Raw genomic sequence first — 23,232 nt, 5'->3', positions numbered from 1 at the left:
GTAGAAGTAGCATTATCAATTTACTAAAATATTGAACTGCATTGATTAAAACCATGATGCAGCAAAATATCAAACAACTTTACAACACAGCACCTGATAAAATAGAGCCCATTGACTGTCTTTTATTTCTAGTGTAGCTTTATGCATTACATTAGCACTAATAACTAAAAATGCACATTGCCAGATAACCAGATTTCTATCTCCAAATCGTGCGGCCACATATTAACATAAAATTCACTTAGTAAAAGGCATCCCCTCATTGGCAAACAGCAATGTACATTCCTATGTAATATAGGTACGCTGTGTGAAAGTCATGATGCAATGACCTTATAGCAGATGATCATAGTGGGTGTTTTTTCTAAACATGACCAATAATTCCCCGCCAATTTAGTCATAGAGTATTCACGATCACTGCAGTTTCTCTAAAGTGCTGTTTGTCTTCAGTATTTCCTATATGCTGTCATAAACATATTGATAATTCTACCCTATGTGACATTTAGTTATTGTTATTATGGAAAAGATACCTTCAAGATTTAATTTCACTTCTTCAAAATGGGCTACAAAAGTATGGTAGTGTGAATACTTTGAAAATTGAGGTATTGTATGAACTATTGATTCCATGCTAGTTGCTTTGACTGAAATGGATATAAAATATTTGAAAAAGTGCTTGTGCTGAATACTAATGTGTTTGAACATAGTTGAAAAGAAGTCCAGAAATTTTCTGACTAAATCAATTTTATACGACAAGTGTATACAAATTTATTTACATGAGGGCTGCATAGTTCACTTTATTTCTTATTTTTTTTAATGCAAAGTGCACTGTGATAGATATCTCCAAATTAAATATCCTATTGAAACAGTCAGTTTTATAATAATGTGATTAGAATAAAGACAAAGGGTGGTATATAATGGAGGCTATGGGGGTCTCGGTCACCAGCTTAAGAGCCATCAAAAGCCCTGTGTCGTCTCTGTTCAGGAAGGCCTGCAGAATTAAGGGCCAATCAGGCTCATAACTAGATAGTGGCAGAACCTCCCTGGGATCCAGGACGCCAGAGCAGACGACCTGCCTGCCAAGAGCTGCCAGCCAGTCAGAGGCGGGCAGCAAGGGCAGAGGGTGGCTCCCAGCAGGCTCTGGCTCTGAACAGGTTCCTCACCCTACTTCCTGATGCCAGTTCCCTCGGTGAGGCGCTGAGTGCCTTTGAACGAGGGATCCTTGCGGAACCTGCAAGCTATCTGCTTGTCATGCTCCGCATATGGCGACCACCCCTCCCCCCACCCTGCCCACCAAAGTGTTAATACCAGTTGCTGTGGAATGAGGCCCTTAAGTGGGCCTCAACTGGTGACTGGGTGGAATGGTCATCCACGGGCCTTCCCACCAAGGACTTAATCAAGGTAGAGGTGGGAAGGTGGCAGGATCCCCACCTGTCACCCTTGCATCTGATTAAATGCCCCCATCACAAAACTCACCACAGGGGAGAGCATTAAATTCAACCCAAAGAATTCCCAATTGGAGTCAGGAATTAGGAGTATAGAGTTTTGGGCAATACTTGAATTTATTTATCACTGCTCTGTTTTATATTTTGTTGATTATTTAATTTTTATCTTTACTATTTTCTGACCTTCATGCCAGGACAACTTAGTTCATTTTTCCAACTTACTTCATGTATGGCTAGATTGATTTCCATAATTATAATGCAGGATGCAGGCATGCAGCATGTCCAAACAGATATTATGGCATTCCAAATTTCAAGTGTTAAACAAATGTCTTAATATTTGCATAAAACTAGTTTGCTATTGACCAGTTATCAAAGGTAGTCAAAGTCATGTCTGTAACAGCTGTGGAAGTTCTCAATATCCAGGGTTAATACAGCGCAGTAACATGACTATTGTTGAGCCACAACCAAATTATCATGATTTGTTCAACTAATTTTCAGATCTGGTTGATATATATTGATCAAGCTTTCAATCTTAAGAATTCTTGAGAAAACAACTAATTGTCTTCCATTGTGTCATTTTGTTCAGAGAATTAAATGAGTAGAATATAAAAAAATTAGCAAGTAAATCAGTTGTTTCACTGCAGCTTTGTGTACATAGATCTAAGGTGTAACCAAACTAATTTGGAAATGGGAGAGTGATCCATCTTAATTTTGTTATATCATTCAATATTCTTGTGAATATTTATGCTGCATTTATATTGTCCCTTTTGTGTCAATGTAAAATGAATTTTGTGATTAAAAGTGGCCATGTAGCTCGAGCTGCTTTGCGCAATACTAGTGCTGCCTGCTTTAGACATATGGGGTCTCAAACAGCTCGTGACAACCCTGAAATAAAAATGCCAGATTCACTAAGTTGGTCTCAGAGAAGATTGATTTTTAACTGATGGCAGGCTTTAATGAACTGGCAGGTTTCCTTTTGAGACTGCCCAATCTGAGAGACATACCTCAGGTGTAAACATCTCTAGCATGACACAAAACTAATAAAAAAGCAGCTTCAAAAGATTTCCATGAAGTGTGAGAACACAGTTTTGCGTCCCCAAAAACTGCAGCATAAATCCAGACTAAAATTCAGTGCACAGTAAAATCACCTTAATCTGGACTTGTTAACACATTATTATTGTTAATAATAAGATCCAATAACAAAACAATAACAAGCTTTGTCTGGGTTTTTTGTGTAGAGAAAATCATTTTCAATTTGTATTTGATTACTTACAATGTGAAGCTGTAGGTAGTCTCCAAGCCCCACAGAACTATCTACACGCACCAAAATGGCATCTTTTACGTGTGTGTCAAATCCCACAGCCAGTCTGTCTGCTCGGGTACTTGGTCTGTCATTGGGGGGCCATGTATAAGTGATTAGTCCACCGCCACGGCTAAAGATGTACGTTGTGCCAGCTGGAGAAAGAAAATAGATATTTTCAGAAGTTTGCCTTTTAAATATACAGTATAGGAACAGAGATGGTTATATAGATATCAATGGATCACAATTATCTATGCAAAAACATACCTGAATACAACTTATATTATACATATATATGTTTTGTAATACATTGTTCTGCATTCTGAAATGCATAATAAAATATGTACATTCCTCTAGTTGCCTAGATTAAAAGAGAGTTACTATGGTAACACTGAGAACAATAACCCCTTTATGAACCTTTTACCTGTGTCATGTCAGCTCTACTATACTTAGTACATATTGTATGGAATAAACTCATGTTATAAATAACTATCATGGGATCTCTTCGACACTAATAGTGATGAGCCACTTGGATATGTAACTCATTGTCTTCCATCTATCATAAAGAAATCCAACTTCTGCATGGTGTTAGCAAGTCACCTCAGGCAGGGATGCCTAATGAACTATGAATGCCACAGGCAGATTGGTTTTGTGTTCTACGAGTCTAAAAACACTAAGCAGCATAAACATAATGGATACAAATACCTCATCATGCACTTATATGATTATAAATCAGATGAAAATGTAGATACCCCTGTGGTGTCACACAGTGATTCAAATTGGCTGATCATCTCCTACTGATTTATGATCAGTATGGCACATAAACAAATAAATGTTAACTACCTCCTGCATTTGTAAGAGATCTCAGCCCAGAATTTGCCAACAAAGAAATCTTTCAGATAACTAATTTGTTCTCCTAAAACCCACTTCCTCTTTGGAGTCAACAGCTAAACACAAGGGGGTTGAATTTAACTCGGGACAGACTGGTATGCAGGAGGTCTGAAGTACGTGGTCAGTTCGACAAGAAAGGAAATTATTTAAATGTGTCATTGAAACTCTGGGCAGGAATGAGAATTGAGCCAGGTGCTGGGGTACTGGCAATGATCTCTGACAGAAAGTAAGGGTGGCTGGTGGGTGTTGGAGTGGGGCAGCCTAGACAATGTCAGTCAAGGGAGGGAGAGGCACTACAGGACTGAGGAAGCTGGGGAAGTACTTCTGGTGGGAGCCAATGGAGCATCCTGCTCCTCTTGGTCCTCAAATACCCCACCTAAAAGTAGCACTTCAGAAACTTTCTGTGGCCTCTTCAAGCCACCCTGCAAATCCCTCCATATGGTTCAGCTGTCATGATGGATTTTATGTGGGCCTCCCGAATGCACAAGTTAAAATTCTGCTTCTGTACTAATTATGTCAAAATTTGGTTTAAACTCAGGCCCCACTCAGCTTACAGCAAAGTCCCAAGCTGGCTTCAATATCAGTAAAGGTGAGATGTCACTGGGCAGAAATGGTGCACCCTAAGGACAGAAAATGGACTCAGGCAATTTTAACTCCACCCATGCACCGCTTCCATTGGGCAAAATGTAGATCCAATTTTGATCGATTGCTGAAATAAAAACAGAGAATACTGGAAAAACTCAGCAGGTCTGGCAGCATCTGTGGAAAACAAAACAGAATTAATGTTTTGAGTCCGTACCACTCCTCTTCAGAGCTCTGAAGAAAGGTCATATGGACTCGAACTTTAACATTTCTGTTTTTATTTCAGATTTCCAGCATCCACAGTAATTTGCTTTTATATTTGATCAATTGCTGTTTGCTGTTACATCTGGCCACTCATGTTAGACCTGGTTTTGTAGTTGTGGCTACAATTTGCTATATCAACTACTTTTTTCTGGTTTCAGATGAGACAGATTTAAGGATCTGACGTGCATATAAAGGATTCATCAAAAATCATTTGTACCACTTGCATGAGATCCATTCCTGTAAGATCTTTGGAAAATGCTGCATGGGGCACCATTCGGTGACAAAGAGAAAAATGTACTTCGCCCAGCCTAATTGTTGGACCTATGGACATGGAAGGGGGGTTGGTGTTAAGGTGGAATTCTCAATCAATATTTAATGGTCAAATTGACACAGGGGTAAAGGATGCTCACAGTTTTAAATCTCCAGGAGATTGCAATCTATGCCAAACTACAGAACCATTTATTTGCAGTTTTATTGTTGTGTAGTGAAATTTTGAAGGAAGTAATTAGAACAGTGATTTGAAATTGGATCTTTCCCCCTGTATTTTCCAAATATTTTCATTCAATTTGTTCTCCAGATTCTATATTCAGTTCCCTATCTGAGAGGGCAAGCAGATGGACAACCTAGTACTAGCTGCTTGAATGTGCGTGAGACAGGGGTGGGACAACTCACCCTTCTATTTTTCTCTATCCCTCAAGAGAAGTGTTTTGCATGGTTCAGCATCTCCCCAGAGTTTTCCATGTGAATGTGGCAAATAACAGAAAAGAACCCACATCTTACCACTCTACAGTTCAATACAATGGTGCACGCAAGCCCTGTGCCACTGATGCCGTCAGCACCCCTATCAAACCCAAAGCTTAAAATGTGAAAAAAACAATTTCACAGGCTCTTTATTAACTTGGTTGCTTCTGCCTATGGGAAATAAGTTATCTATAAAATATCATACTTATACATTGTTCTTTTGATAATCTTAGAGCATTATTCACAAATGTTTGCAATATAGGTTGTGTTATGTTTTGTTTTGTAGCAAATGCAGACCTTCCTGGCAAACAGCTGTGGCTCTGACCTCGCCATGTACTGTTGTGACTCAGTACACTAAAGGGAATCAATGAGAATGAGCTGTTTATGTCTCATTCATGACACTAGTGAAGACCTATCAAAAACTGAGTTCCAGTTATTAAATGGAAGCAGAGTTTGACAATATTTCTTAGTAAATGCCAAAGCACATTTCAAAAATAGAATATACAAAAGGCTTGGAATGAACAGGTCACTGAGCACTTGGCAGGTGCAGTGAGTTGGACATCTGCCTTTCACCTCCAGGATCTTTCAAATTCAGCCTACAGAGTGGCTGAAAGGCTCCTCACTTTGCTGCCTTTAACAGTTCTATGTGAAATGAGCATGGATCGTCTTAGTCCAGTTTTTATTAGGCATGAGTCCACAATATGAAAATATCCCTAATTCAACACCGAACGGCACTTAATTGACTACCACACTCAAAGAAGCTACAGCATGATTGGTGTGGAAAATGGAAGGTCATCTTTAAGAGTTGAATTAGAGGTAGAGTGTTGGTGTAAAAGGAGCCTTACACTGTATATATCTAAGAAATGTGTCCCAAGAGTGCTTACTGCTGCAATTGGAGAGGGGGACAAGGAATATTTTAACCATCAAAGGTGGGTGAATTGAGGGCCAGTGGGAGATAAAAAAAATCTCAAACCTGACCCCAACCCTCTCCAATTTGCCCACTTCTGGTTTTACCTGCATAGGGTTGCATTTATAGGGTATACAACATAGAAACAGGCTATTCAACGCAAGCAAAACATGCTGGCGATAATGTTCCACTCGAGCCTCATCCCACGTTTCCTTATCTAAATCTATCACCATAAACTTCTATTCTCTTCTCATTCATATGCTTGGCCATCTTCCCCTTAAATGCATCTTGTACTATTCTTGAATCATTCCCTGTGGTAGCACATTCCACATTCTCACAACTCTTTGGGTAAAAAGGTTTCTTTGAATTCCCTATTGTATTTCTTGGTGACTATTTTGATGACTTCTCATTAAGCTCTTCCCCACAAGTGGAAATATTCTCTCTGCATCCACTCTACCAAAACATTTCATAATATTAAAGACCTCTATATTGGGTTATACTTCGGCCTTCCCTTTTTCAACAGTTAAGAGACCTAGCCTGATCACCCTTTCCTGCTATGTATACACACTAATTTCTGGTATCACCCATGTAAAGCTTCCCTGAACCCTCTCCAGTATCCCTGTATCCTTTAATAATATGTAAAGCTTCCCTGAATCCTCTCCAGTGTCCCTGTATCCTTTTAATAATATGGGGACCAGTTTTTCATGCAGTACTGCAACTGTGATCTAACCAAGGTTTGATACAGGTTTAACATAACTTCCCTACTTTTCAATCCTAACCCTCTAGGAATAAAGCCTAGTACTTAGTTTGTTTTTTGTTAATGGCCTTGTTAACCTGCGGTGCTAAGACCCCTTTATTCCTTTACCCCACCCAGACCTCCACCTTTCAGGTAATAAGTGATCCCCCTTTCTTCCTACCAAAATGTACAACCTCATATTTACCTGTGTAGTTAATTGCCCATTCTGCAAGCTTATTACTGTTCTCCTGTAATTTGTTGTTGTCCTCCTTAGTATTGCTATGGCTCCCCCCCGCCTCCCCCCAACCCGGAACCCCAATCCCAGCAACCCCCATCCCCCACCCAGCCCCACAAATTTGGGGCTGATTTTCCTCTGGGAGAAGAAAACAGGAGTCAGAACTATTTCCACACCATCACTTTGAATTTTTTACAGAAGCACCCTTTTAACTGGCATGGGGGCAGGCTCCCTGTCCAATTATTGACGGTAGGTGGGCTCTCAAAGCTGAAGGGCCAAAGTCTACCAGCCTGAGAGGAGCTGCCGGCTGAAGGTAAGCAACAGCTTTAACATGGAGGCGTCCTCTTATCAACTTTTTAAAGTTGAGAGCATATTCAGCAGCCAAACCATCACTGTAGGGAAGCTGGTAGGGGGGGGGGGGGGGGGGGGGGGGGGGCGGTGAGGAGGGGCAGAGGGAATCGCTTGACAGCGAGACTTTTGGCTGCACCTGTACCCAAGCAGGCAGGGAGGACCTATAAGCCTGCCTTGGGCACTGGCCTCCCATGGCCTGCTGCTGGGTGCCCGACTGCGCCATAATGTCAGTAAACTGGAGGCTGAATAAAAAATCCCAGGCGGCCTCCTTTAAGAGCCTTGTTAAGGACACATTAATGAGCTTAATTGGCAACATGCCAGGATGTTGGCAAGGCCTGAAAATCCAGCCCTTGGTGTCATCGCAGATTTAGAAATTATGTTGTTGATTTCAAGGTCCAAATTGTTAATGTGAATTGTTAACAGCAGTGGTTCCAGCACTGATCCTTGTACAACACCACTTCCCACATTCAGCCACTCTAAATTACTACCCTTTACTCCCATTTTCTGCTTTCTGTCTTGAAGCCAGCTAACAATCCATTCGGCCCCCTTGTCCCCTGACTCTGCATTTTCTGACCTTTTCCATTTGTCTATAATGGAGCATCTTAACAAAGGTCTTTAGAAAATCCTCCATACCACAAGCCCCAGCCTGGTGATCTCCAAATGCTCAGCCTCCTGAAAACCCTGCAATCTCCTACACACCTGGCATTTGCTCCTCAGCTGCTTTCCCATTTGCTCAAGAGACAGCCAGTCCATCAGGCGTGAAATCTGTTGAGAAAGCAGGACATCCAGGAACCTGTACTTTCAAGTTCTCCATTCAGAAATCCTACTCTCTACACCCTTCATGGCCCTGAATAAATATCAGGCCTGGGTGTTCAAAAGGAATTCATGTCAGAATCTTTGAACAAAGAGATCTGTTTTTACTGTTCCAAAATGATTTGCCATGTTTTCAGAATTCAATACAGGTTCCATTTTGAGTGGATGAAAATATAAAGTGGCTATAATATCTCCAGCTGGAAAAGGGGATGATTGTGCAGCGTTATAACTCACGATCGCTTCCTACTAAACCCTATTGGAGTAAACACATGACAGCACCAAGGAAAGACAACCAGGCTCTGGCTCAGGAGTGATGGTGTCCACTATTGAATAAGCCCACCAATATTCAGGGCTGGACATCAACTCAGAAGTGGGGATGGAGTGGTGGGGAATGGGGGTTTTGCTTTGACATAGGGAAACCTTGAAGAATGGGTTTTCCGCAGCTCCTGCCAAATTTAACAGCAGGACCTGATTAACATTTCTAATCTCTGTTTTCCCGCCACAACCAATCAGGCTTAAAGGGTCAGCACCAGGCTGTAGACAGGGAGCGGAGAGGAGGGAAAGAGGGCTAGGAAAGGCTGGAAATTGGGAGGTTGTTGGAGATCAGTGGTCAGAGGGAAGGTCAATGTCTAGAGCAGGGGGAGATCGGAGTCCAGAGGTATAATCACAGGCTGGAGTGTGTGGAGAGAACGCAGACCTTATGGAGGAGCTCAGAAGCATTGGGGACAGATCGGAAGGATCGGGGGTGGGGGCGGGTGTCCAATAGCAGGGGTTAGTGAAGCAGGTATACTGGATCCAGCAGGTAAGAAGAAAGACACTGAAATCCCACATCCCATATGCAGCAATCCTCACCTCCTTTAGTTGCCAGGTTGTTTGATGATTGGAAAAATCAGCCTGCGCGGTTAAGTATGATATATGCAGCCCCACTGCTATATTTAAATTGTCACCTCACCTTCTGGGATTGAGCTGGTTGCCCATCCCACATCCTGCCTCTGTTAAAAACAGATGCCCCTGAGGTTAGATAAAACCATACCCCACGCATGAGTTGCCAGTCAAGGACAGGAGATGTAAATGAAGAAAATCAGATGGGAAGGAAGAATATGTGATAATTCAATTTACCTATGCTGAGTGAGATGACCGACTGATGACTTAAAAGTCTATTTCAGTCAGTACACATGAGCAGATTTTCTTCATATATCATTTTACTTTCTTTTTGTTTGACATAGTAACTACTGAGATCTAAAACTTTTCTTTTACAGATAACTTTTTGACATCAGCAGGAAAAGATTCCTTCTTTTATCTTTAGTAGTTTTAACAAACCTCTATTAGCTGCCATGGCTCATTCCCTGAGGGTTTGTGAGGATGCAAGTCATATTGATTTTATTCACATACCATAATTAATTAAATATTTGATGTGCTTTGACTGAATTTGTCTTTTGATTCAATACATTTATAATGAATCTACCTTTCCAATCAAAGCCAGAGCACTCCAGCATTTTCTTCTCATTTGCCCGCACGCAATTATCTCTGAAGTTCCCTAAAGGTCTATCCTTAGTCATCTCTTTTTCGTCATGTAACTGTTGCCCCTTGGCAAACATCATATACAGACATGAGGGCCACACATGTACGTCAATGCCACCCAGCTCTACCTCTTCACTCTCTCTCTCAATCTTTCTCAATTGCCTTGGTATTTTCAGACTGCTGGTTGAAATCTAGTCTTGGATGAAATACATTTTACTCCAGTTAAACATCTGGAGAGCTAAAGTCATTCTTTGCCATAAACGCCCTCATCACCAATTCTCTGCCATTCTCTGGCCACTGGCTCAGGCTGAACCAGACTGCTAACAATCTCAATGTCTTATTCAAATCTGATTTGAATTAGAAGCCCATTGCAAAAATAACCCACTTCCTACCTACATAACATTGCTCTTTCTGCCCCATCTCAGTTATCTGACATAGGAAGCCTCATTTATGTCCATCATCTCCAACTGCAAATACTCCAATGCTCTGTAGTCTGCCACTCTCATTTAAACTCATCTAAAACTCTAATGTCCAAATCTTACATTGTACTGAATCCCACTCCTCATCATCCGTGTCCTTGCAGCCCACATGAGCTCCAAGTCTCCCAAAGCATCAAATTAAAAATTTTAATCTTTGTCTTTAAACACTTCATGCTTCGTTCTATTCAATCAGTGTAATATCCTTTAGCCCGACAATGCTCACAAAATTCTCCATTTCTGACTCTTCCCTGTTCTACATTCCTCCTTTGCCCCATCGTTGGTTTTTGTCATTTCAGAGGCTAAGAATTTGCACACTGACCACAGGGAAGTGGAACCTTTTGCGGTTAAGGTACATCTCCTTGTTGAGATGTGCCACCTACTGAGCCACCATTGGGAATCCTGCTACCCTGACAAAGGCATGCATTTGTTCCTCTCTCTTCCCCCTGTTTAGATAGAATTCTATGAAATCCCCTCTGCTAATGTGAAGAGCCTCTGTGGCCTTCCTGATGCAGTGATGCATGGTGAACTGAAAGGTGTTAACGATGTCACCAGTTCAGGCCTGGAAGGATCTGCTCATGTAGAAACTAAGGGCGGAATTTTCTGTGCCCATTGGCAGCGGAGCGTGTTGCCACGTGAGTGGACAAATGGCGAGATGGCCAAAAATTGTTTGCAATCGCCTGCTCTGCCTATCAGTGGCAGGCCGCGTTTCCTGATGTTGGACATTGGGAACTTCATTGTAATACATCTGCATATCAATATAAGACCAGCTCACCAGAATCATCCCCCCACGGTGGATCATCCAGGCACCTTGGCACGCAATCACGCTGACGTGTTTCACAACTGTATTTAAGTAACATGCACCCGGCATGCTGCATGGGAGACACATGCAATTCCACTGTGGGGGGTGGGGAGAAGCTTCTTGGTGATGAAACCTGCTGTCAGCTGATAATGCTGCAGCTATGGGTGGCTAGAAAAGAGATTCCTGTCAAACAGTCAAAGGTGGCACAGGTGTCTTTTCAAATTTAAATTTCGCTTGTAAATATTTCACATTACATTGGTCTTACTTTATTCATGGGCAGGTTTTTCCGGTCAGCAAGCGGGTGGCAGGGCCTGTTCTCTGGCGCGTAAAATAACACAGGTATACGTCGGGCGTGCCTCCTGATGTCACCCTGCGTCATTTAGATTTTCAGTCTGGCGGGCGCGCAGCCAATGAAATTGATGCATCATTTAAGGTTGGACGGGCAGGCCTAGAGCCCAGGCGGGCCTCAGAAAAAGTGTGAAACCTCATCCATAGGCGGGATCAGGTTTCATGAGGGTCTTTAAATTTTTACGAAAGGTTTCAATAAAAGCTTTGGACATGTTCCAACTCATGTGACAGGAGATGATCTCCCTGAGGCAGCACTTTGCCTCAGGGAGATCTGTGCACTCTTTCACGCGCATGCGCGAAAGAGCGCACTCCTGGCTGAAGCTATCCCCCCCGCCTGCACAGGGAGCACATAGCACTTCCTGGCGGACGTCACACTGGGCGGGCCTTAATTGGCACGCCCACCTAAAATGGCAGCGCCCCCCCGACTGGGGGAGCCAATCGGAGGCCCGCTTGCCCACGTCCGCTCCCACTCATCCCCCCCGACAGGGGGAAAATGTTGGCCCACGTGTGCATCACCATTATTTTTTGCAACTGGCTTAGTCAGGGATCTAAATGCTACATGATTGGCACACATTGATGTTTTCAGGGGAATTAGGGACATTTCCTTATTCTTCACTTTTTACTGAATGTTCATGTTAGTGTCCAGTACAGTATTCGCCACTTTGTGGGACATGGCTGAACTTGCAGGCTCAGCTGGCCCTCCCTTCAATGCATTGTAAAGGAAAATGCCCGAGATCACTCTAAGCAGGGATAAATGAAATGTTGTAGGTGAACTCAAAGCCTTGCCAGCCAACCCTCTGAAAATGGATCAGCTATTGGGCAATACTGATCCAACACTTTAGGACCCTCATTTTTTTTACATTGACTATTCTCCACCACACCCAGGAAGCCAGGACCTTCCCACTCCACTCCTCCATGCACCTCAGCCAACACTCTGTCCTTCCTTGGATCCCTCTTCCATTGCTCCACGCCCCCAACCCCACTCCACATGCCCCCTTCACCACCGACTCACCCTTGCAGGTGCCGAACCTCCATGCAAGCTGCCACTCTCCTGCTCTCCTCCCTGGTACCACAGAGCTCAACAAGGAAAACCGTTGATCTTAGACACAACTGTACAAAGCCAGCTGGTGCATGCCACCTTTAAACAAATGTGAACTGGGTGTCATAAGATTCTCATGCACTGCTGACTTTATCTTGTTGGTTGGACTTTATTTTAACAAGTTATATGCCAATGAGTATTCACTGGATGCAAATATACTGTAAGTACAAACCTGTCACAGGACAGCGTGAGACCCAAAATGCCACAAAGATGCTGCTAACTTAATCTCTACATCTCAACCCATTGGGAAATCAAAATTTCGTGACACCATGTTTGCCACTCTTGCAGGCTCCATAAAATCCCCTCCCGGGTTACATCATTATCTGGCCACTCTGTATGCTTTTGGCACACACAGCTCATCAAGCTTTTCCCTTTCAAGCAATGGCGACCTGTGCGGAGCATACCGAAAGTGACTCAAAGTAAATCATCTACCATTTTTAGCTCCTTCAGGTTCCTTAGCACAGCCACCAGTGGTGCTGTGGAGCCCAATTTTGCATCCTCTGAATCTCTGCTCCATGACCTGGAATTCCCTTCATAAACCCCTCTCAACGCCACTCACCCCTCTTCAGTTAAGTTCCTCCTTAAAACCAGATTTTTGACCACCTCCAACCTCAAAGAGTTCCTTCTTTGGCCTGACAACCATTTATTCTTTTATTATACCTCTGTGAAGCACTTTTGCACCATCTATATATATGCACGTTGTTGTTGTAATTCATGAGGCAGAATTTTCTGCCTTCCGGGCGGGCAGGCCCGACCCAATCTCCAGCGGGCGGGGAGCCGATCCCTGCCGGAGAAACAGGCACCGCCACCATTTTACGTGGGCAGGCCAATTAAGTCCCGCCCAGCATGACGTTTGCCAGGAAGCGCTTTTCGCTTTCTGTGCAGGTGGGGGGGGGGGATTCCGCAAAAGCGAGAGTGCGCTCTTTCGCACATGCGCACGAAAGAGCGCACATCTCCCTGAGGCTAAGTGCTGTCTCAGGGAGATCACTGACAGTTCTAAAAACATTAAAAATAGAAGAAACAAATCCTTAACATGTCCCCTTCATGTGACAATGTCACATGAGATGGGACATGTTCATAATCCACACTAAAACTTTATTAAACTTTTCAAATCCCGACATGAAACATCATCCCGCCAGTGGATGAGGTTTCATGTTTTTTCTATTCCCAGCTGGGGTCCTGGCCTGCCCACCAACCTTAAGGTTGGACGGGCAGGTCCTTTAATTGTTTTAATGATCCTGTTATTGGCCTCAATTGGCCATTGACAGATCGGCGGGCCCGCAGCTGATTTTGCTGCGGGCCCGCCTTCCTGAAGATTTAAATGGGGCGGGATGAGGTCGGGGGCAACCCCCAACGTCATCCTGCGTCATTTTGCACGTCGGCGAGCGGGCCCCGCCTCCTGCTTGCCGATGGCAAAATTCAGCCCATTGAATATTAGTTGGAGCATTTATGTCACAACTCAACAAACATTTTGCCACAGTGCAATGTAAGTACCTCTGAACAGCTCATACTTTATTCAAGGTGAATCACATGCAAGACATAAAAATTCATGATTATTTTGCTTGACACCTTCATTGAAGCAAAACACAATGAATAAATTCTTTTTGACTTTCATGTGCCTTATGTTTATCAATGTATGACAGCCCAATGGGAGTGAGCAACAAGGCTCACTAATCATGTCATAACATTGTAGGTAGAGTAGGTGATTCATTAAGGGAACATTTTCTTTTCTCTGCTCTGTATATCCCCCAACAAATGCTCTGAAGATTTAAGCGGCTATGTACTGACAATTGTAAAAATTAGCATGAAGTGAACAGCCAGTCAGATCACTCCTCGCCAGGTTATGAAAGATTTGATGGTTGCAGGAATAATCAAGCAATAGCAGTTGCGCTTGTCCATAAAACATGCTTGAAAACCCATGGATTCCCCATTGGTACAAATGTTGCAGGGGTGTATTCTACAAAAAATAGAAAATGCTTTTATAAAGATTCAAGTTTTTGCAAAAATATAGATGGATGATAAAGGCAAAGCTCATAATGCTATTTTATCATTTTGTGTCTAACATTATTTTTCCCATCTTCCCGATGAATACAACTGCCATATTTGGTTCAGTTGGAAAGCAGAATTCCTTGGATTATGTTCATAATCTCGAGGGTGAGGTAAAGTAATGCAATCTACATATACAATATGAAATGACTACAAGTATACTGGTGATAGAATTCCTTAGGGCAGCGTTGTGTAGAATAGAGACTGAATTCTATTTATTTTATTTTTGTATGCCCTGAAAATAAACCATTTTTCCTAATGCTTATAGATATTAAATCAGTCAATAATAACCTCTTTCTGATGTGCTTGCCAGAGTACTTGAATTTTGTTGGGCATCAGCATGAAAATGTCCTCACATGAACTTATTTTCTGGAGAAAAAAAATTGAGGCAAATATGATTCAGTTTATGTAAAAATGCTAAAGGGTGCAAAATATGTAAATTAGGATGATTTTATTTGGGCTATAAACAATAAACCATACGTTTAAAATTGCAATGCCCCAATCAACAATAGAGATTAAAAGGAATTATTTGAATGGGATCTGTTACACCTACCTGAGCAAGCAGACTGGGCCTCAGTTTAATGTCTCATCCAACAATGCTGCACTCTTTCAGTACTGCACTGAAGTATTAGGTTAGTTTATGTGGGTGGAATTTAATCTGGTACATTGCGTGGGAAACATGGCACAGGAGAGCCCGGGTGTCAGTCTTCCAGCAGCGGGTAAACCTCCTGCTATTAAGTCAGAGGTGGGAAAGGGGCTCATGTGAGAGGTTGACCCGCTCGTGGCAGGATGTCAATTAGGCTCATTAATGAGCCAATTGACACCAATTATCCATGTGCCACAGGAATTTAGTGGTGGCTCAAGGATTAAAGGATCAAGAGTTGCACAGCTTTCCCATGCCTCCCAAAGGCCAATCAGCAAACTCTGTTGGGTTTGTCAGCACCCTGCCCGGAGGGTGTGGGGGGTGAATCCCTTGTTGTCAGGCACTAGTGCCAATTAAGGGGCCTGTCATCAGGAAGGTGGGGTGGGGCAAGGGGGTGGGATGGGGGTGCTGAAATCCACATCCCTGCTCTTTCTTCTGAAACTCCTGCCAAACCCCTCCTGCGAACCACCCCCCCCCCCCCACCCCACCCCCCACCTCCCCCACTTGACCTCATCCACCAGAGTCCAGGGATCCAGCGATGCCCAGGCATACTGTGGGAGCTGATTTATTCAAACACAATCAAGAATGGAATCTCTTAGTTGCAGATTACTACTCAAAGTTTCCTTTTATCTGAAAGATGAAAGATTTGAGAGCTACAACAATCAGCTCAGCAGTAAAAGTTTTGTTCGCCAAGAAAGGGATTCCTGAAAGAATAATATGTGACAATGGAACCCAAATTATCTCTAGCAAATTTAAGGATGGGTTCAACATCATTACCTCATCACCACATTACCCTTGGAGACACAGATTTATAGAAAGATACTTACAGATGGTAAAAGGAAATCTCATAAAATGCCAAGAGACAAAGGAAAACCCAAACCTTGTCTTATTGTCACTCCTACCAACACCTCTCAAGAGAGACATGAAATCACCTGCAGAACTGTTGAATTGGAGAAAGTATAAGTCAACTCTGCTGAGCAAGATACTCCCTCCAAGTGACCAGGCGCAAGTAAGTCAACAACTGGCAGATGAACAGGTAGAAGGAGGTCAACACTTCAACAGGCACGCTAAATCCCTGTCTGAGCTGCTGTGAAAGGACAAACTGTATATGTAAAGGATCCAACCATGAAAACCTGGAATCCAGCAAAAGTTGTTGGGGAAGCTGAAACTGCAAGGTCATACATCATTGAAACCGAAACTGGTATGCAAATGAGAAGGAACAGAGTCCAAATTCGACATACACCTGAGCTGAATAAGCAGAAAAGATCAGCAACACCAGCAACATCACTAAGCAGTGAAACATCAGCAGCATCACCAACAAGCAGTGCAGCATCAACAACGTCGCCAGCAAATGATACAGCATCAGCAATATCAAGCACAAGTCCTACAACACCAAGAGCAATATACAAAACATCTGACTGTGTAGCATGCCAACTCACCACTGAGAGTGATGAACGGCAAATCTACAAAATGGAGGCACAACAAACTGCCACCTAAGTGATACCATGAATAATATTTTAAGAAATGAAAACAAGTTATAACAGAGATGAGGCGTTCAGTGTATTTATTTCAGTCAGTTGTTAATTTTCTTTAGTTAAAAGAAAACTAATGATTGGAACAGTTATACTGATCATGGCATTAAAAAGGTAAACATCTTTTAAAGAAAGAGGGATGTTATATTATATTAGTCATAAATAACTAAGAACTAATTGTTATGTGAATATATATCCTGAGGTGCTACTTTTATTCCTGCATTGCAGGCAGGTGCCGAATAGCACTGTATTAATCTACCAGTCCACCAGCCACAAGGAGAGCTGAAAGAAGTACCCTCAACGAAGCTCCAGCATTTTGAGTCTGAGGTGTGATTATGGGAACCAGAAGACATCACAGAGGGATTTGTACTTCTGGGGTCCTAAATTGTGGGAAAGGCCTGATGCTGGCCAGTTAAGTGCCTGAGAGGCACTTAATTCGGTTGGACCTTCCCCAAGTAAATGAGTCGGGTTTCCCACAGAAGCTCCAGCCAGTGGGCAAAACCTATGTCGGGAACCCCTTAAATTCTGCCTGTGTTCTAGAATGAATCTTGAATCCACGAGCTCCTGAATTGAAGGGGAGAATATTCCCATATGAACCAAACTGACAGTTGTCCTTTCCTCTTTCCAGAAGAGAATTGTTTTAGCATTTTCTATTACATAGTTTCAACATTTGCAGCTTCGTTATTGCTTTTGGTTCGCCACATAAAACAATTTCTTTCACTGCAATGCTTTTATAGCAGCAGATTTATTCAAACATTTAATCACATCATGAACAACCAAATCATAACCAAGGCTGCAAGATGAACATCCCAGGCCTACAGTAGGATGCCACAAAGATTTAAAGAATAAAGAAGTGATTCAGTGGAGCAAGGCTTAAGTTTTCAAAGCCTTTAAATTGAAAGAGAAGAAAACCCAAGTGAAGTAGAGCATTTTACATTTTTGAGTCATTTGGAAATATTAAATTAGAATAGTGATGTAATAAATTCTGATCTCAATAGTGTGAGGGATAACACTATAAAATAGATTAATCTGCCACTTATCTCATTGCTGTTTGTGAGACTTTAAACTGGTTGCTATGTTTTTCTGCACAACAGTGACTACATATTGAAGATGTGAAAAGCTTGCATATGTGCGATTTCTTTCTTTTCTTTCCACAGAGCAGACAAAAGCTTCGTTTTTATTCAGAACTTGGTTGCAGCAAATCAGCAAAAAAAATGACATCAACACAATGAAATAAAAGCTTTGGCACTAGTAAATTTGAACAAAAGTAACAGAAAGATCAAGAGCAAGCAGTCCATACAAATAATATTCAGAAATCAGTAATAGGCCATGATATTCGAGAGTTCGTGCCATGGGCATTGAGGGTCAGAAGATAGACTAAGTCTAACAGAGTCCTGCATATTTTGAGATGGGAGGGACTGCATTGTTGCTTCAATAACTTTCTCTCCTAAGGAAGCAGTCAAACGTGAGCATATATCTAAACATGCTCGGGGCTGTGCAGTGGCTCCTGGAGTTTCTCTGATGAAGAAAGCCACGTTGGTTTCCAGGAATCATATTCCAATTGCCAAGAGACAAATTTAATACAAATTTTAGCCAATTGATTACAGAGGTAGGGTGCGCCCAATAGGAGATAGGATATGCTGGTAGGCCAGATTGATCAGACTGCCCAGCAGAGTGCACCGCGCATATTTTGATACTATTACTATATAACAGCCGTGCTTTCTTTATTGGTGAGAAACTGCCTCAGCTGCCAAGGTGTAACATCTACTTCAATTATAATTTTCTTCTGAGGCTAAGTTATGCAAGAAAAACTATTTCGGTCCAACTCTGCTTCTAACATACATGCTTTCAAGCAGCATCCAGACACCCCAGGTATTTTGTTATCCAGTCAGGGCATGGAAGCTAGAAACAGCATTTATTTTATCAGCTCAGTAATTCCTTTAGTACTCATCATTTACAATTCGTGCTCTCCATCCTTTCCACTAGATTCTTCCACAGCATGCCACCTGCTGAATTGCTGTTACTTCCTACACATGACTTCTGCCAGTCTTCTGCTATTTAATCACCAGCTCTCTATTAAAGAGCTTTGCAAGGCAAGTCATTAAATCAATCTTCCAGAATTGACTTTCCAGAAATATGACTTCCCGCAGTCTCTCCACACACAGTCTCAGTCTGTAAAACCTGGAACACCATAAATATGTACAGATCACAGACCTTTGCAGATGTCAAATCTTAAGAGTAAGACTCATCATTGTCAAAAGAAGCAAGAACGATTACAAGCTCAATTAAACAAAGAATGATACTTCCTCTCCATGTTAAAATAGTTATCATTTTTAATTAAAAATGTGTTGTCACTGTGATCTGTGTACATATGCTATTGTGATGTTATAAGGCTTCCATAAATGTTCAGTTTAATGTGGGAGCTCGTCAGATTCTTTATGGAAGGCAATATAACTATCCATGATCACTTTTACTTATAACTGCTGAAATATGACTTTATGACTTAAAATTCTTTAATCTTCATGAAAGCTCTAAAATAAAGCTTTATGCAATTACTCACAATGCTGAATAATTGTCAAGCACTTAAGAAAACGTATACCTCAAGCTGAATTTATCAGCATTTCACTTGAAAAACGCCTTGAGGGTTTATTTTGGGGAAAAGGGTGAAAACAGGTGCTAAGTGGGTGCTGTGCTATTAAAACATGCCTGTTTAAATGTTTGGTTTTAGTCTGCGGTTTTGAGGCTAATTGGTAATTACCATGATTTAAATGTGCCTGGAGGCGCTAAGACAGACACCTGCATGTTTGGTATTCAAGGGCTGATTAGAAGCAACATTCCTGGAGCAGTAAATGTAGCCACCAGGCATTCTCTTCCACTGAAAGTTTGCAGAGTTCTACCTGACACACAATGGAATGTTTCAGGATGGCTCAAGGACCAAGAGAAAGGTTGCGCAGGTTCTGGGGCATAACACTGGGGATGCTGGTGGGGGAGATCCAGTGCAGGAGGGATATCCTATACCTGCAGCACGGAAGCCAGTCACAGAGGCATTTAATGGATGTGGGAGGAGACGGCCCAAGTAACAACAACCTGGAGATCTGCCCCAGGACGTGGCTTCAGTGTTGCATGAACTTGAATGACTTGACACAAGTGATCAAGGTAAGATTCAATCTCGTAAACAAATTTCACAATAACTGCACAACTATCAGCAGTACAATTTCAACACACTGCATCCACCATCTAACTGTACATTGACATTTACACAACCATCACGACTGAATCCTTCACAGACATCACTCATACCTCACACACATCTCACAGTTCTTCAAGCATGTGAGGCATCATATACACACAAACATACCTTCTAATACACTCATTCACAAATATTACTCATTCTCTACCAGAACAAGGTAGCAGATAACAGCTGGCAACAGGACCTGACCAGGACAGCAGAGTGCTGGCAATGATTGGGTGGGGAGGGGTAGGAGCAACTGGGCGGGATTGTATGGCAGGACCGGAAATTCCCACCCAAAGTCACCGGACTTTTGGCTGGTCTCCAAATTTTCCAGTCCCGCTCACAGCGATTCCTGCTGCAGGCAGGACTAGAAATTCCCAGCCATTGTGTCCAGAGTCAGAGTGGGAAGCATCTCTTCTCAAGGTATGTGACCACTCCAGCTTCATTGCTTATCCCCAACTTTTCTTGATACCTAATCCCCCAACCTATCCTCACTTCCAAATTCCATGTGATCTTAACACACAATCCTCCTCTCGTGGCCACATGTACTGCATCCTAACCATTGTAGCTTCATCATTGTGAGCTCCCAACAGAAAGATCCACCTCTCTCATGGGAGCAAATGGAAGGGGAGGAAGAACCAGTTCGTTCCTCCAGAGGGAAAAAAGGAGATAAGCGAGGAAGATGTCGCTGTGCCTATCTCTACCATTGTTACAGGTACCAGCTGAAAGACTGGCATCACATGTAACTTAAAGACTAAGAAAAAATAGAGATACTCAGTAGGATGCACTGGGCACCAGTTGGCAGCAGCTGTGCCAGGTGGAATAGACACTACAGATGCCATTCTACTGGGGGACAAGCTCTACTCCATAAGGACCTCGCAAGGATCACAGCTTCCCCTGCAGTCATTGTAGTTTCTATGGAAAGGCAAACGACTTGCATGGAACTACGAAGTGCCGCAATGGCAACTACCAATGGTGACTCTATTTGAAAGGCAGTTGCAGAATGTCTCTGATGCCCAGAGATTTGTCTTCCTAAAGATCTCTGAACTGGGTGAACAGTCACGTGGATGTGGTGCTCCCTCCTCCGCCACTGCACCCAACAGTTGCCTGTCAGATAGACAACCCAGGCTGCTAAAGGCCATGTAGAGATGGTGCAATGTGTAGGGGCGAGCACTGCCCATAGCCTCTCAAGTGTGTCCCAGAAGGACATGTGAATTGCTCTCTTCAGAATCTCAGTAGCCCATGCATCTTTCCTGCTGCTGCTACTTTGTAGAAACATCAGACTAGGAAAGAGTATTTATAGCCTAGAATAAGGGTAAGCATCAAGGTGAATAGTTTCAGGTCTGTAGTGCTGGCTGACTGTGTCACATAGTAATTTTTTGGTGTGTATAAACAGTGATGATGATAACAGTGTAATGGTTTTACTTGCTTTTTTTATTGTGTTCTTCATAAGAAAGGGCTTGAAAGGATTTGATGCAGACGGGGGAAGCTTTCTGATGGATCCTTCACCTTGGAAGGTAAGACATGTGGCAACAATTCTCCAAAGTCTTCTGGTGGAGACATATCTGAAAAGCAGTCTTCAAATAAATATTTGCACCCTTCCCAGTTGTAAACTGTCTACCTGGAACCCTCTGGTTATCTCCTGGCTCCTTACTTTTCCTCCTTCTCCTCCTGTGGCTCCTGAACTTGACGACCTGGCACAATTGCTGATGGTAATGGCTGTTCCCTCATGATTACCAGATGGTCGAGCAACAAACCAGAATGAATCCGAAGCCCACCTCAGCCTCCTGTACCTCTCTACATCAGCAGCTGGTGCTTCTCTGCCTGGCCTCATGCCCTCCTCCCATTTCTCCTCCAAACCACAGGCAGATAAGGTAGAGTGTCAAAGCACTGACTCACTTCAGGGGAAGTTCTCAGAATTTCTGGGAAAAATATTGAGAGAGTGTTAGTGATGACTTGACAAGTGTCAGGAGATCTTCCGATGTGTCTCAAAATGTGTCTCTTCAAATTCAGTCTTTTTAGACGATCTCCAGCAACAAGTGAACAGAAACAGTTGAGCATGGCTTGAGTTGCGCTCAAGATCCTCAGCAATGCCTTCCTTATACACCTGTACAACTAGTCACTGTAGGGAGAGGTCAACAATTGCAGAGCTAGCCAGCAAAATAGCATATCGCCTCTTTCATGAGCATCAGCAGGCTTGTTAATTACTAGAGCTACACAATCCTTGGGTAACTGTTCTAGCATGTGTTTCAATTCCTTTATCAAGATGGTGTCTTGCACAAAAGGCAGGTTGAGCTGGCTTTGCAGCTCAAGATCCCATTTTGGCCACCTCAGAGACTCTTCTTTGCCTACAAATCCTGGAAAAAATTGTGCCCTTCCCCCAATATTCTAGTTTTTATCTCAAAATAAAATTTATTTTGCGCTTGTTTTCTTTACAGGTTCATCTTTCCTCTGGTGAGACTTGTTTCGTTCATGTTCTATTGATGGTAGAAGCTAGCAAGGCAGAACTGAAATGATCCAAATTTGTAACCAGTCTCACTTGATAAGTATAGTATCAATAGGGCTGTAGAGCATTTTGAAAGTCAGATATAGTTTGTGAGTTTGCTACTTTAATAAAACAAGTTAAAAACACTATAACACTGCATGCAGCTGTCCATCAGCTTGAGTAGATTTAAATTTTGCAGAAGATTTATTTTGGGCTTCCAGTTTATGGACAAGATGGAAAATCTACAAGTTCCTTCACAGGAACAAAAATCATTGCCTGGAAGCTTTATTCCTAAACTGGAAAATTCCAATCTCTGTAGACTTACAAAAAAGTATGGTTTGAGAACAAAATGCCTCTTGTGGCTTATATTTGTGTAAGGCTAGCATCAGCAACTGTGACCAACAAGTAATGCTGTTACAAAAATAAAAATAAAAATACCTGAAAAAACTCAGCAGGTCTGGCAGCATCTGCGGAGAGGAACACAGTTAACGTTTTGAGTCCGTATGACTCTTCAACAGTTCTGTTGAAGAGTCATACGGACTCGAAACGTTAACTGTGTTCCTCTCCACAGATGCTGCCAGACCTGCTGAGTTTTTCCAGGTACTTTTATTTTTGTTTTGGATTTCCAGCATCCACAGTTTATTGCTTTTATCTAAGTAATGCTGTTAGATTCCCATTTTTACAGCACTTGAGTGAGGAGTTTACGAGAAGGACTCAGGCTAGATCAGCTTTAATTTTCCTCTACAATACATTAATGCTGCCTAACAAATTGTCAAGTTAGTTTTTGTACAG

General features: G+C 42.4%; 1 protein-coding gene across 5 annotated transcripts in view; it reads right to left on the bottom strand.

Moving 5' to 3' along the window:
* The window catches only part of nrxn1a (neurexin 1a), a 1,849,731-nt gene that overhangs the window by 466,096 nt on the left and 1,360,403 nt on the right, over positions 1–23,232 (bottom strand). For all 5 annotated transcript variants that reach the window (XM_078556994.1, XM_078556995.1, XM_078556996.1 and 2 more), the window contains one exon: positions 2,710–2,891. In XM_078556994.1, coding sequence (XP_078413120.1) covers positions 2,710–2,891 — 182 coding nt within the window. The remainder of the gene's footprint in view (positions 1–2,709; positions 2,892–23,232) is intronic.

Source organism: Cetorhinus maximus, chromosome 14, assembly GCF_964194155.1.
Source record: "Cetorhinus maximus chromosome 14, sCetMax3.hap1.1, whole genome shotgun sequence".
NCBI lineage: Eukaryota > Metazoa > Chordata > Chondrichthyes > Lamniformes > Cetorhinidae > Cetorhinus > Cetorhinus maximus.
Note: the sequence above shows the minus strand (reverse complement) of the source record. Positions and strands in the feature narration are given on the sequence as shown.